This window comes from Quercus robur, chromosome 2, assembly GCF_932294415.1.
Source record: "Quercus robur chromosome 2, dhQueRobu3.1, whole genome shotgun sequence".
Classification (NCBI taxonomy): Eukaryota; Viridiplantae; Streptophyta; class Magnoliopsida; order Fagales; family Fagaceae; genus Quercus; species Quercus robur.
In genome coordinates this window covers 55,895,951-55,909,966 of record NC_065535.1, presented here as the reverse complement: position 1 = coordinate 55,909,966, position 14,016 = coordinate 55,895,951, and the positions used below count along the sequence as shown (strand labels likewise).

Genomic DNA, 14,016 nt, shown 5'->3' with positions numbered 1-14,016 from the left:
GTTGGATATTGACAACCACATAAAAAAAAGGAGCATTACACATCAGCAATACGCAGCCTGGATCAATGCAAACGGCATTTCCCACAAAACCCAAAATAAATAAATAAATTATATTATTTGTGGTCCAGCCAAACAAGGACGTTCTCTTTCTCTTCTTGTTTCTTCTCTCTCTCTCTCTTTCACACACTTGCCATTATTAAAGGGGGTGGTTCGGCTGTCCCTTTTGTCTCCTCATATCCACTAATAACAGAAGAAACAGAAACATTTCATTTCATTACAGGATCTTCACAACTTTCTCTCTTCTTTTCCTTCATTATCTATAATAAGATCGAGAGCTAGCAGCTAGTGCTGCAGCTTAGTTTTGGTCTATTTTCTTGTATTGAGAAGATTATCTTGGAAGCAAATTTTTTGTTTTCGTTTTCAAGAATTCTTCCCAAAACCAATACAATATGGTCACTTTGATGTCTCAAGAAAACATTGTTGCTTTGGTGTCTCGCACTGGAAGGCATTTGCAACGATACAACAAGGGTCGTCGCCAAGTCGTAGGGTTGGTTCTCTTTCTCCCTCTCTCTCTCTCTCTCAAATTATATAATAATGGAATTGGTTTTCATAAATTTTGGTTCTTTTTCTAGTTTCTTCATTTGGTTCATAATGTTTCATCATGAAATGGAGAAATACCTCCTCCTCCTCAAAAAAAAGTTACCCCATTGATATAATTACCTAAACATTTTGGTATCCTTTTGATGCTTTTCCTCTTTAAATCTTGTTTTGTGTCTCTTGATTAAATACAAGTTGAAGGTCACTTAATTTTTGTTAATTGGGTTTTTTTTCAAAAAATTATGTTGTATATAAATTTCAAGAAAATTCACAATCAATTATTAGTGTATCGTTAATAAGAGTATTTTTCTTTCGAAAAAGTACTATCCCCTTCAAATTCTGGGTAACGAAAGCTTTTTTTTATTTTTTATTGACATTTTCAGTGGAGGCCTTTTTAAGTTTGTGCAAAATTTGACATTTTTCATATCTAAAACGGTCAAAGAACACCGATTGGAGGGCGTGATGGGAAAGGTTTACTTTTTGTTGGGGGCCACTAGCCGGCATTTTACCCATCTTTGCTTCTGTTTTTCTACTCTACTCTTATCACCGTCAGAAAATGAAGAATAATACTTATTAATCTATTGACCTTTAGCCATGTGGAAACTTCTTTTTCCTTCCCTAAAATTTTATTTCTTTATTCTTTTTTAACCCACACCAGAATTCATATTAAAAAGTACATGCTTATTAATTTATAGTTTTTGAATTTAAATTTATGACTTAAATTTGTAACTTCCGATCCATGAGGTCAAGACTCAATTTTATAATTGACATTAAATAAAAACAAAGAATCTCATGAAACTGTATTGTGGGACTTTGGTTTCATATTTGATAGAGTTCAGGCTAATCGAACTCATGTAATGTGAAAGAGGTGTTCTATAAAACTGTCTCGTAAGATTATGCATTCTGAAATAAATCCATAATTATAAATGATGGGCCTTATATTTTGTTTTAAGTGAAACAAAAAGGTTCTTGAATATCTTGGTAGCGTCAAAGAATTAAAATTTTACTCTACAAAATTATACTCCTATTTTCAATGATTTAAATGTTAAAAGAGGAATTAATTATGAAGTGAATCCTATCTAGTAAATATTGAAGCTTTGTTCATGAGTCAACGAATGTATGTTCTTAGTAGCTAAAATGTACCATACTCTTTTGTGTTGTATAGATGCATACCATACAGATACAGGATTACAAACCAGACTTCCATTGAAGATGCAGGAGATTTAGAAGTTCTTGTCATCAGTTCTCAAAAAGGCAAAGGGATGTTGTTCCCAAAGGTACTCATATTGTTGTAACTATTTAGTGAATGTTATTATGATGTGCTTGTTGTCTTAACTAATTTTAAATAAAATTACTTTCAAACTAACATGTATGTAATTCCCAGGGAGGTTGGGAAACAGATGAATCCAAAATAGAGGCGGCTTCACGGGAGACCCTAGAGGAAGCAGGGGTTCGAGGCATTATCGAGGTTAGTGGGTCTCTGGAGTTCCCAGTTTTGCTCAACTGAACATCATCAATATTGTACGCACTTATTTTATAACTCAAAATTTAAAGATATAGCAAATTTCACAATTATTGAAGTGGTAAATTTTGATTGGTATATAATAAAAGTAATATCAATGGTGGTTTCATATGACATTGATGGTGCACTAATTTACATCTTCCACCTTACATAGGAAGAATTTTTTAACAGTAGGGAATTTATTTCTCACTTGATTTTTAACTTGAAGAGATTAATAAATTACTTTTTATGCTGTGTTACCTAGGCGGTCATTCAAATTAGTACTTGTATTATTATTATTGCGTTTTTCGTCTGAAATATAACTCAGTGAATTTGTCTTTTTCCCCTACCGAAAATATTAGCGGGTGAAAACTCATTTGACTTCTAATTTATTCTTGACTAATTTTTTTTTTGATAGGTATTCTTGACTATTTAGTTTTGTAATGTTTTTGACATATGAGATTTCTTCTTGCAGTCTGAACTGGGTCAATGGAGTTTCAAGAGCAAAAGCCATGATACATATTATGAAGGATTCATGTTCCCTTTGCTTGTTCAAGAGCAGTTAGATTTCTGGCCTGAGAAGAATGCCCGAAAAAGAATATGGGTAGGCACAAATTTAGTGCTTTCCTATGCGAGTGTTTTGCCTAAATTTTGCAATATTAGAATGTTTTTCTTCAAAGAATTGCTGTTGTTCTTCTTTTTTTGTGAGTAAAACTGCTGATGTTTATTTGTTATATATGTTGGTTATATGGTATAGATGAGCGTGCAAGAAGCTAGAGAAGTTTGTCAGCATTTGTGGATGAAGGAAGCCTTAGATAGATTTGTAAGTCGGCTGACTTCTCAACAATCTGCTGAGGAACAAGCGAGGCCTACATGTGCAATAAGCTAGGACGACAAATCTGATTTGTAAATAGGAAATTGTTGAAGTACACATCAATCTTGCTGTAATACCAGATGAACTAAGGAAAAATAGGATCCAAAAAGCAAGAAAGAGTGACTTAGAAAAAGGGATAGCAGAAAGTTGGCTATTCTGTTTCTTGTTTAGCTTTCTTGGAATTCTCCTCCAAGAAAAAAAGGAAAAAAAAAAAATAAAAAAAAAGAGAAAAAGAATCCGGAGGTAAGCTGTGCTAAAGCTACGAATGTAGCTAGCTGAGGTTTAGAAACTTGTTCACGAAATTTGTACATGGTTTCTAATAATAAGAAAGTTCTTGTTTCAGAATTCATCTTTTGGTGCATCTCATTATGTGAACATGGTGATTGTAAAATGACTTCAGTGGTGACTCTTTTTTGTCAACTTCAGCATGGGAGTTAGTCTAATTTGATACGAATCTCTCTTCAACATTTTTATATGCTTTTTGATTGCCAGGAACATAACAAGAAATGTAATGGGATGGGATGGGGTTAAAGTTCTGGTTCAAGCTTCCATCTTTTGATTGCCATTACCGCTCTTGCGTTTTAATGTCTCATGTGTATCTTTCCAAGGACATTTGGCTAGATATACCCAACTTTCTTCATCCATGTTATGCAAATTCGACATGGCTTTTTGATAGTTTCATTACAATGATGTGTTGCCCGCATCGCCATCAAGACCAACCCCACTTCCTGATTTCATTTGGCAATTCAAATGAGCAAAGCATAACATAATATTATTAATGTTAAGTGTTGTGTTAGCCTAGCCCCACTTATGGGGCCAACATGAAGCATTAGACAAAGAATGGGCAACCAATTATCATAAACCCGTTTGACCTTTCGAAAATTGTCAAGTTCTATACTTCTATTCCATATAACCTAGACAACCCAAAATAATTTATTTTATTAAATTAATACGGGGCCCTAATTCTGAAGTAATGAAAATAATATCCCCCAATCAGATGGAAGAGTTGCTAATTTGTGTCCTTTTGGCCCAACTCTAGGATCGCCTAACTTTGACCAACTTTGTAATATTCGTAAAATCTAATATTAGTTGAAAACCCAATAGCCCCTCTTCCTCCTCCTCAAGAACACCATTGAAAAACGACTACTATTGTAGTTGGAAAAGTTTCTTGAACAACCAAAACAGTATAAAGAAAGATATTTTTAGACCAAATCAAGAAATTAGAAGGATTGGTTGACGATTAATCTTCTTTACCCACTACAAAAAAAACGCTGGCTATAACAGCGTTTTATTTAGAGGTATTTTAAAAAAACACTGCTATAAGTTCACTATAGCGGTGTTTTCAAAAAATGCTACTATATGTATTCTATAGTTGCGTTTTGAAGAGTCTATAGCAGCGTTTTTAAACATTGGGTCTATAGCAGTGCTAGTAGAGTGTACTGTGGTCTATTAGAAATCATATAGACATAAAGATGGGAGTCCTGTAACTGAACAAGCCATTGAAAACATTGTAAGTATTATCTACGTTCATCCTTCTTGCCTTACTTATATTCACAAATAACTAGTTAGTTGTTGATTGTAAATACACCGAACTCTTTGCATTATATGTAGAAGCTAATATGTTATTTGGTACAATTGTGAAAAAAGCGAGGATGCAAGAAGTGCTCAATGTTCTTGAAACCCAATTAACTGGAGAGAGCAGTGGTGGAGGAGTCCTTTTGGTACCAAATGATGCATTTGCTCAAGTGATGGGCCCAGAGCACCAAGGATGTGTATGTGGGGTGAGTTTTGGACCGACCTCCTCTAGTAGAAAGACGAGAGATGTTTAGCAGTACACTATGACTCCACCACTGTCCCATGCCAGTGATCAGAGGGTTATGGAATTGGAGACTCGGGTAGAAACACTGACCTAGTTACTAGCTGAAGAGAGAAATCAAAGGATGGAATGTGACGCCCAATTTAAAAAAATGATGGTCGAATTTAGCCAAGCAGTGCGTACTTCAATGCAGACTTAGGTAAAATATTTAATACATTAATGTAGTTTGATGCTGTTAAGAATATAAAGTGTGAGAAAGACTGAATAGTCTGTATATTAATGTGTGTGAAATAATATACAATAGAGAGCCTTATATAGGCTAGGTATGTGTGCAGTACAAGTAAAAGGAGTAAACTACAAGTACAGTATACTGGGCTAAGCCCAATGGGCTAAACTAGTCTAAGCTATACACTAACATCCCCCCTCAAACTCGAGGTGGCAAGGAGGAAGCCAACTGGAGTTTGGATATAAGATCTCGAAGACGACCAGGCGGGTGAGTCTTGGTAAAGATATCAGCAGGCTGGTCAGCAGAGGAGATGGAGAATAACTGGAGATTTCCTTTCTTAAGATGCTGGCGAGTGATGTGGCAGTCGATCTCAATATGCTTAGTGCGTTCATGGAAGACATCATTATGAGCAATGTAGATAGCACTACGATTGTCACAATAAAGAGGAGTGACAGTGGGCTGTGGAGCATCCATGTCAGCCAAGAGCCAGCGAAGCCAAACAAGCTCACAAGTGGTGTCGGCAAGGGCACGATACTCAGCCTCAGTACTAGAACGGGAAACCACATCCTGTTTCTTGCTGCGCCACGAGACCAGAGAAGTACCTAACAGGAAACAGAAACCTGTGATAGAGCATCGATCAGTCGGATCACCTGCCCAGTCAGCATCTGAATAAGCATGAAGCTCGAGAGAAGATCGAGAGGAGTAATGCAAACCATGATAAAGTGTGCCTTTGACATATCGGAGAATCCGAAGAACAGCAGCATAGTGAACAGAACGAGGTGCATCCATGAACTTACTAACCATACCCACGGCATGTGAAATATCCGGACGAGTAACAGTGAGATAGATCAAACTGCCAACCAACTGACGATAGCGAGTAGCATCGGATATAGGTTCACCGTCCAAGGGTGTGAGCTTTGCATTGTATTCCAAAGGAGTGGAAACAGTCTTGTTATCAGTGACACCGGCTTTGGAGAGAAGATCAGAAGCATATTTAGCCTGGGAAAGATAGTATCCATCAGAGGATGAGGTAACCTCAAGTCCAAGAAAATAGCTGAGAGTGCCCAAATCTTTCATCTCAAAATGCTGACTAAGGAAGCTCTGAAGAGAGCGGATACCTGCAGAATCATCTCCAGTAATAATCATATCATCAACATAAAGAAGAATAAGAGTGATACCAGCAGAGGATCTCCGAACAAAGAGAGCAGTGTCATGAGGACTCGAAGTGAAACCCTGCTGAGCAACAACTGAGCTAAACTTTTCAAACCAAGCTCGAGGAGCCTGCTTGAGGCCATAAAGAGCACGGCGAAGGCGGCAAACTTGATTGCCTGAGTGTGGATAGCCAGGGGGTGGTTGCATGTACACTTCTTCATGGAGGTCGCCATTGAGGAAAGCATTCTTCACATCCATTTGATAAAGAGGCCAATGGCGAACAGCAGCCACAGCAATGAGACATCTAACAGATGTAAGACGAGCAACAGGAGCAAATGTTTCCTCATAATCAATACCATACTCCTGAGTAAAGCCCTTGGCAACTAGGCGAGCCTTGTATCGTTCAACAGATCCATCAGCCTTGGTCTTGATCTTGTAAACCCACCTACAACCTACTACAGACTGACCAGGAGGCAAATCAACCATATCCCACGTATGATTCTTATGAAGGGCATCTAGTTCTTCATTCATAGCTTGCTGCCAAAGAGGGTCAGTATGAGCCTCACGATAGGTGTGAGGTTCATAGAGAGTGGCAAGAGCAAAAGAGCAATGATAATCAGTGAGATAAGGGGGAGGAATGCTTACCCGAGTGGAACGACGAAGTTCAGGACCAATAGGAGACTCAGGAGAGGGTGGTGCCACAAGATCCAAGACAGGCGGGTCATATGCCGGAGACAGAACCGGAGATGAGTCGTCTGGAGAGGCAGTCGATGCTGAAGAATCCTCCACAAGTTCAGGATAGAGAGGGAGAAAAAGATCAGTAAAAATGGGAGACTCTGAGGAAGAAGATGTAGGAAACTGCTGAAGACTCGTGAAAGGACGATGTTCCCAAAACTCAACATGACGGGAGACACGAAGGCGATGAGAAATGGGATCATAGCAGCGAAACCCTTTTTGAGACACACCATAACCAAGGAAACAACAGAGACGAGTACGAGGTTGGAGCTTTGTTCGTTCATGAGGAGGAAGAGAGACAAAGCAAGCACAACCAAAAACCCGAAGAGAGGAGTAGTCAGGAGTTTGACCATAGAGAAGCTCAAATGGTGATTTGTTGTGTGTAGTTGGTGAAGGAATACGATTAATAGTGTGCACAGCAGTGAGTGCGGCCTCACCCCAAAATCGCTCAGGAAGAGAGGCAGAAATGAGAAGGGTGCGGACAACATCAAGAATGTGACGATGTTTTCGTTCTGCACGACCATTTTGTTGAGAGGTGTAAGGACAAGACCGCTGAGGAAGAGTACCATGTCTGTCTAAAAAGGATAGGAAAGATTTATCATTATATTCTTGAGCATTATCTGATCGAAAGACTTTAACGGTGCAATTGAACTGTGTTTCAATCATTTTATGAAATGTTTGGTAAATAGACACAAGTTCAGACCTATGGTGAAGCAGATAAATCCAAGTATACCGAGAAAAATCATCCACAAATATGACAAAATATTTAGATCCCCCCTCAGTGGGAACAGGTGCAGGACCCCAAATATCAGAATGTATAAGATCAAAAGGAGCAGAAGAAAATGAGTCACTTTTATTAAATGGCAATTTTGTTTGTTTGCCAAAATGACAGGAAGTACAATCAAATTTTGAAAACTGAACTGAACCTAAATGACCTTGAGAAGCTAACAATTGAAGACGAGATAAGGATGGATGACCAAGACGAGCATGCCATAGATCAGGTGAGGAGGTGGCAGTTGTAGCAGCTGCAGAAACAACTTGTGAAGGAATCTTCAAGTCATGAACCTCAAACATGCGACCAACCTTACGGCCTGTCCCAAGCACTTGACCCGTCCGGGGATCCTGCACATCCACACCATGATTAGTAAATAGAAGATCTACGCCTAATTCGCAAAGTTGACCAACAGAAAGCAAATTGAGGGATAACTTTGGAATATGAAAAGTGTCACTAAGGGATAAACAAGAAGAAGAGATTGTTCCTTTATGACTAACAGGCATAGGAGTTCCATCAGCAGTGTAAATGGTGATTGGATGTTCTAAGGGTGCCTTATCAGAAAATTGGGATTCATCAGGAGTCATATGGTTACAACATGCAGTATCAAAAAACCAAGGTTGTTTACCTGAGGTGACAGAAAGGGCAGTGGAAGTGAGGGATAAAACCTGTTGAACAACTGCCTCAATATCAGCCGTAGTAAGTGAGGAAGCCAAAGATGGACCTGTAGGAACCGATGGATCTGAAGGACATACAGCAGCTGCCTGAGGAAGAGAAGTTTTATTCTGCTCTTGCACAAATTTCTGTAGCTTACGACAAACAGAGATGTCATGGCCTTTGGCACGGCAAAACTTGCAGTGAGCACCTTTGGAAGACTGAGAGGTGGGACGCCCGGAGTTTATTCGCGGAGGAGCAGTGAATGCAACAATGGGAGGCTGTGGTGAGGGTGTAGCCAAGACATGATCAGATGATGTCATGTGATAAGTGGGCCGACGATTCTCCTCAGAAATGAGCTCCTTTACTGCAGCATCAAGAGAAGGAGTAGGAGAACGGCTAAGTAGAGAAGCCCTAGTAGGCTCAAAATCCTCACGTAAACCCATCATGAAGTGCATAAATCTACGGCGATCCTGATATTTGACAAAGAGCTCAATGTCCTTAGAACACACCAGTGGAGGATCTGCAGCAGAGAGTTGTTCCCACATAGTAGAAGTCTGAGAATAAAAATCAGAAATAGACTGACCTGTCTCTTGGCGCATTTGATAAAGCTTGGATTCAATGTGAAACTCCAAGCTTGAATCATTAGTGCAGTTATAACGATCGGCCAAAAATTTCCAAGCAGCCTCAGCAGTTTCAAGACGAGGAAGAAGATTATGAATAGAGGGAATAGAGGTATTGATAAACCAAGATAAGATCTTACTCTGAATACTCTCCCATTCTTCTAGACGTTCTTCATAATCATCTGTTGTAACAGCAGTCTTGGAAGACTCTTCAGCAGCTGTGGCTTTGGACTTAGGGTTTGGTACTGGCTTAGGAATTGAACCAGTCACATATCTCCACAGTTTACGACCCTTGAGAAAGACGGTCATATTCTGAGACCATGCATGATAGCTAGTAGGACCATCCAACATGATGGTGATAGGACGTATGATATCTCGTTCACTTTGTTGAGCCATAATGAAGAAAATGACCAAAAAGTGATATTTAGATACCTCAAATGCAGAAAAGGAGCCCAAAATCAGAATCTACGCGAAAAACTGAGCAAGACAGGTCCTGTTGAAAAATTTTGACTTGGTCAACGGTCAAAGTCAACGGTCAACGGTCAAGGTCAACGGTCACAGTCAAAGTCAATGGTCAAGTCTGGTCCAGTCAACGGCTGACGTGTGCTGACGTGGCAGGGTGACGTCACACTAGGGCTGACGTGGCAGATCGCGAAACAGAGCTGGCGCGTGGGGCGCGTGTAAGCGCGTGAGGGCGCGTGTGATGAAGTCCGTCTGGCGCGTGGGGCGCGTGAGTGAGACTGACGGCGCGTGGGGGCGCGTGTGAAGTGTTTTCTGGCCGTTCTTGGTTGGGTTTTGCTCGGGATTGTGTGTTCTGTCACGCAATGCCTTTGTTTTGACAGTTGGATGAGCAGAACATTGAAATCCGAGATTTGCTGGGACTGTGGGCGTGACGGCGGTGACTCGCTTCTGACAGTGGCTACTGGATGAAGGCGAGGGCAGCGGAAGAACGCCGGAGATGTCCACAGGAACCAGAAAGTCAGAGGATTGGCTCTGATACCATGTTAAGAATATAAAGTGTGAGAAAGACTGAATAGTCTGTATATTAATGTGTGTGAAATAATATACAATAGAGAGCCTTATATAGGCTAGGTATGTGTGCAATACAAGTAAAAGGAGTAAACTACAAGTACAGTATACTGGGCTAAGCCCAATGGGCTAAACTAGTCTAAGCTATACACTAACAGATGCATTAGTTATTAGTAACGTTGTTGGTAAATTTTGTTATGATTTTGCCTCTATTATATTCAGGTCGAGAATGATGATGATGAGGAGGATATGGGTTGATGAGTATTCTCCTGCAGATCCAAGTATACATCATGGTTATTTAGTTGTATTCAATGTATAAAGTAGGGTGCTTAGCTGTTTATATGTAATGTCTACGAAATTTGGACCATCTTCTTTAATTTTGCATTTTAATCTATATATTATAGCTTGTTATTGTATTGACATTTGGTAGTTTCGAAAGCACAAGCACTGTAGTTAGTTTAGCATTTTGTGAAGTTTTAAACAGGTTGATATGTTTGTGGAATGCCTAGGACAATATATATATATATATATATAGCAACATTTTTATGGACAGGGTGATATGTTTGTGGAGTTATAAAAGAGGTTATATGTTCGTGGAATGACCAGAAACTAGTTTTGTCCAGGAAAAAAAATATTATATATATAGCGGCGTTTTTATGGACCTATAACGGCATTTTAAAATGCTATTATAGCCAATTAAAAAAAGGCCTATAGCAACGTTTTAAAAACCCTGCGATAGGTCCATACCTTATAGTGGCGTTTTAAAACACCGCTATAGCTAATTAAAAAAAAAATTGGCCTATAGCAGCATTTTAAAAAGGCTGCTATTGGTCTAGGTTTATAGCGGTGCTTTCTAAAAGGCCGCTATTGACCTAGATGGACCTATAACCACGGTTCTACATCAATGTTTGATAGTGCTACTATAGCTCAGATGGACCTATAGTGGCTTTTTCAGAATCTATAGCAATGTTTTTCAAATGCTACTATAGTACTCGTATTTTGTAGTGACCTTCGACCCAACCCTCATCGAAAAATTTGAAAAGATTCTTTTTTTTTCTTTATCCATTTTGGATCGTTTGGATATTCATTTCATCAAATACTCTTTAAAAATTAATCAATCCTATTAGCTAGGTCAAGATTTGTGGTCAATTTTGCTTAAACCCAATTACTTTGGTTGGAATTTGTGAAATCCTTAGGTTTTGAGTATGACTTAGGGATTTATATGCTACACTTATTATTTATTTCAATTCATCAATAAAATCATGATATTGGGGACTGAGTTTGGCTTACCTCCAATACTTTTTTAACTGGACATGTCATTTTGTTTTAAATATACAATGACAAGTGTTAGTGGGTTTTAATCTCCATCTTTTATTTAGTTAGTGGATGATGTGGCAGTTTCTCATTAAAGTAAAAGGAGATTTCAGTTAAAAAAAGTATTGGAGGTAAGCCAAACCTTTGGAAACCGAAATTGAAGATTTAAACCATCAATTGATCAAAACAATGGCTGGTTAACAAATTATCAGAGATATTGTATATTGGGATAAGAGGTTTATTCTTAAATTGGGGATTTTGTATTACGGATATCAATCTATTAAATTTATTGTTTAAGAATGTAATTAAGGGTTTTGATTAAAATTTTGAACTCAAATTTTGGTTAGAGTTTGACTATAGTGAAAGTATTAAAAAACAAATGGTTTTTAGGTATAAAGTTTGTTATGAAAATTATGATTTTCCAATCTTGTAAGCATTTATCTAAATTAGATGAAATAATATGTATTTGAGACATATAATAAGGGTTTAATAATACTTATTGGGTAGAAACATCATAAATTGGGGGTTACTCAAAAATTAAAAACTGTTAAGATTAGGGCTTAAGACCAAATTTTGGGGTTTTGATGTTCTTAATGCTTTTATGTCAAATTGATGTTCTGGAGCTTTTGTGCAATAGGATTCATTCTAGACTACAGAAAGTTCTCTGTTCCCCACTTACAACACATCATCAACGCTACATGGAGGATCAGGGGCTCGGTCACAATTGTAGGAAGAGACTCACACTTTTATTTGCTCCACTTTGAGTTCATGGAAGATCTAAACCATACATGTAATGAAGGTCCATGGGCAATTGATGGAGCCTTCTTTGTGCTAGAGAAATGGAGACCAAATCTGGTCTTGAATAGATTGCAGCTGAACTATGTCTCTAGAGAAATGGAGACCAAATCTGGTCTTGAATAGATTGTAGCTGAATTATGTCTCATTGTGGGTACAACTACATGGTCTTCCCTTGGAATACCATTACCTAGAACTAGCAGAGAGAATGGGTCAATTGATTGGAATTTTTGAAAAAGTGGATTGGGAAGATGAAATGCCACGGAATATCTATTTTATAAGGATTAGAGTACGCATGGATCCATGGATGCCTGTTCTCTCAGGCTTTATGTTAAGGATGGATGATGGTACAAGAACCTGGGTTCAGTGTAGATATGAAAGAGTTCACAAACTTTGTACAAGATGTGGTTTGATTGGGCACACAAGAAGCCACTGCACTCAAGACATGGATGAAATCGAGAGGTAGCTTTTTAGACAAAGATGTCACATTCAATGGATCCACTAGGTACAATTTGGTTTTGATGTTTTAGAACCACATTTTGTCAATGACCTTAGAGCTTTTTACAATAAAAGAAGGCGTTGGACGACATAAACTAGATTTGGTAATTTACACCATCAACATCACATGCACCCAAACACACATTCACCCAACCAAGGAAATCATGAACCATCACCACCAAATCAAGCCTCTGAAGCAAGCCAACAACATTTACTTGAACCCGGAACTTCTCACCCCTCCAACATTGAAAATATTCCACCTAATTCACCCCCCATACAACCATCCAAACTGAGAATGAACATGCAATACTAAATTTGGCAATCCACTCCTTAAACCTGATTAACAATGCAATCCCACCAACACCATTCAATTCACCTACCTCGAGCCCAGACCATTAGGTGATTGATACCAACAACCTGACCCGTAACCTTCACCGTCCATCACTCAACCATCCACTCCATAATACCACCAACCTTAACCATAATTAAGGCCTACACAAAGTTACAAATGAGGAGGCTAATTCTTCCTTCTCAATGAGACCTCTATAGCCTCCCCCAATATCTTCTGATCTTAGGTGGACTTGGGTGGGGGGAGATGGTCCATTTATCACTAATGGAGAACTGTGAGAATCTCAATTGGATTTTTCTGAAACTGAAGTGACTCTATGACAGTGACGATGTTCAACTTGGATAATTTGAATGTGGATAGACCTGAGGTTTTGCAAGGTTTTGCATGGGGAAGTGGCCAAATTCCTAAATCACTTGATGAGTTTATTGAAACCCTAGTTTAGAGAGTGGATTGAGGCAGGTTTTTGTTTGAATTGGGTAACACTAGCAATGGGCCAAATTTAAGAGGATCACAGGTAAGGGATGAGATCACAGTAAAGGAAATGGGCCGACATTCCCACATGCTAAACCCAGCATAGGAAACTATTCAAGGCCCAGCAATTAGTTTGGAAACTGGATTGGAAAGTTTAAATAATATCGGTCCATCATCACTTGGGCCTTGCCTACCTTTCCCAATTTCTACTTGTTCTAATCCATGCCTCTTCTTAGACTTGTAAAATGAAGAAATTTGGGTTTCTGCTTCTAGAACTTCTACTACAACAACAATCACGAGAAAAAGGTTCAGGGTGGAGTTTGGAAGACTTGGAAGAAATATTCAGCAATGCCTCCTTTGTGGTTTCTGTCCTAAAGAAGGTACATTTGAAGTCATTGTAGATACACTTGAAATTTCAATTTCTCAATTTGGTAAAATCCATGGAGTTTGTGAAATTGAAAATAGAATTGGGCAATGGGAAGCTGGTCCCATTTAGCTTCCCCAAGAACCATGAAGATTTTAAGCTGGTGTAGACACTCGATTTTGCACCCATGATTTATCAAGGAAGATGACTGGAATGGCCATCCATGTACCCCGAAAATCATGATTG

At 38.7% G+C, this 14,016-nt stretch overlaps 1 protein-coding gene across 2 annotated transcripts in view; it reads left to right on the top strand.

Moving 5' to 3' along the window:
• Nucleotides 1-227: 227 nt before the first annotated feature.
• Nucleotides 228-14,016, top strand: part of LOC126714091 (nudix hydrolase 17, mitochondrial-like) — a 46,498-nt gene continuing 32,709 nt past the window's right edge. Inside the window, exons 1-5 of one of the 2 annotated variants that reach the window (XR_007651539.1) lie at nt 228-547; nt 1,763-1,874; nt 1,982-2,065; nt 2,574-2,702; nt 2,856-3,252. Coding sequence is in view for 1 of the 2 variants with exons in the window: in XM_050414088.1 (XP_050270045.1) it covers nt 450-547; nt 1,763-1,874; nt 1,982-2,065; nt 2,574-2,702; nt 2,856-2,987 (555 nt within the window). In the remaining variant the exon portion in view is untranslated. Of the gene's footprint in view, nt 548-1,762; nt 1,875-1,981; nt 2,066-2,573; nt 2,703-2,855; nt 3,322-14,016 lie in introns of those variants that run through there. The other variant, XM_050414088.1, reaches the window with a different exon arrangement.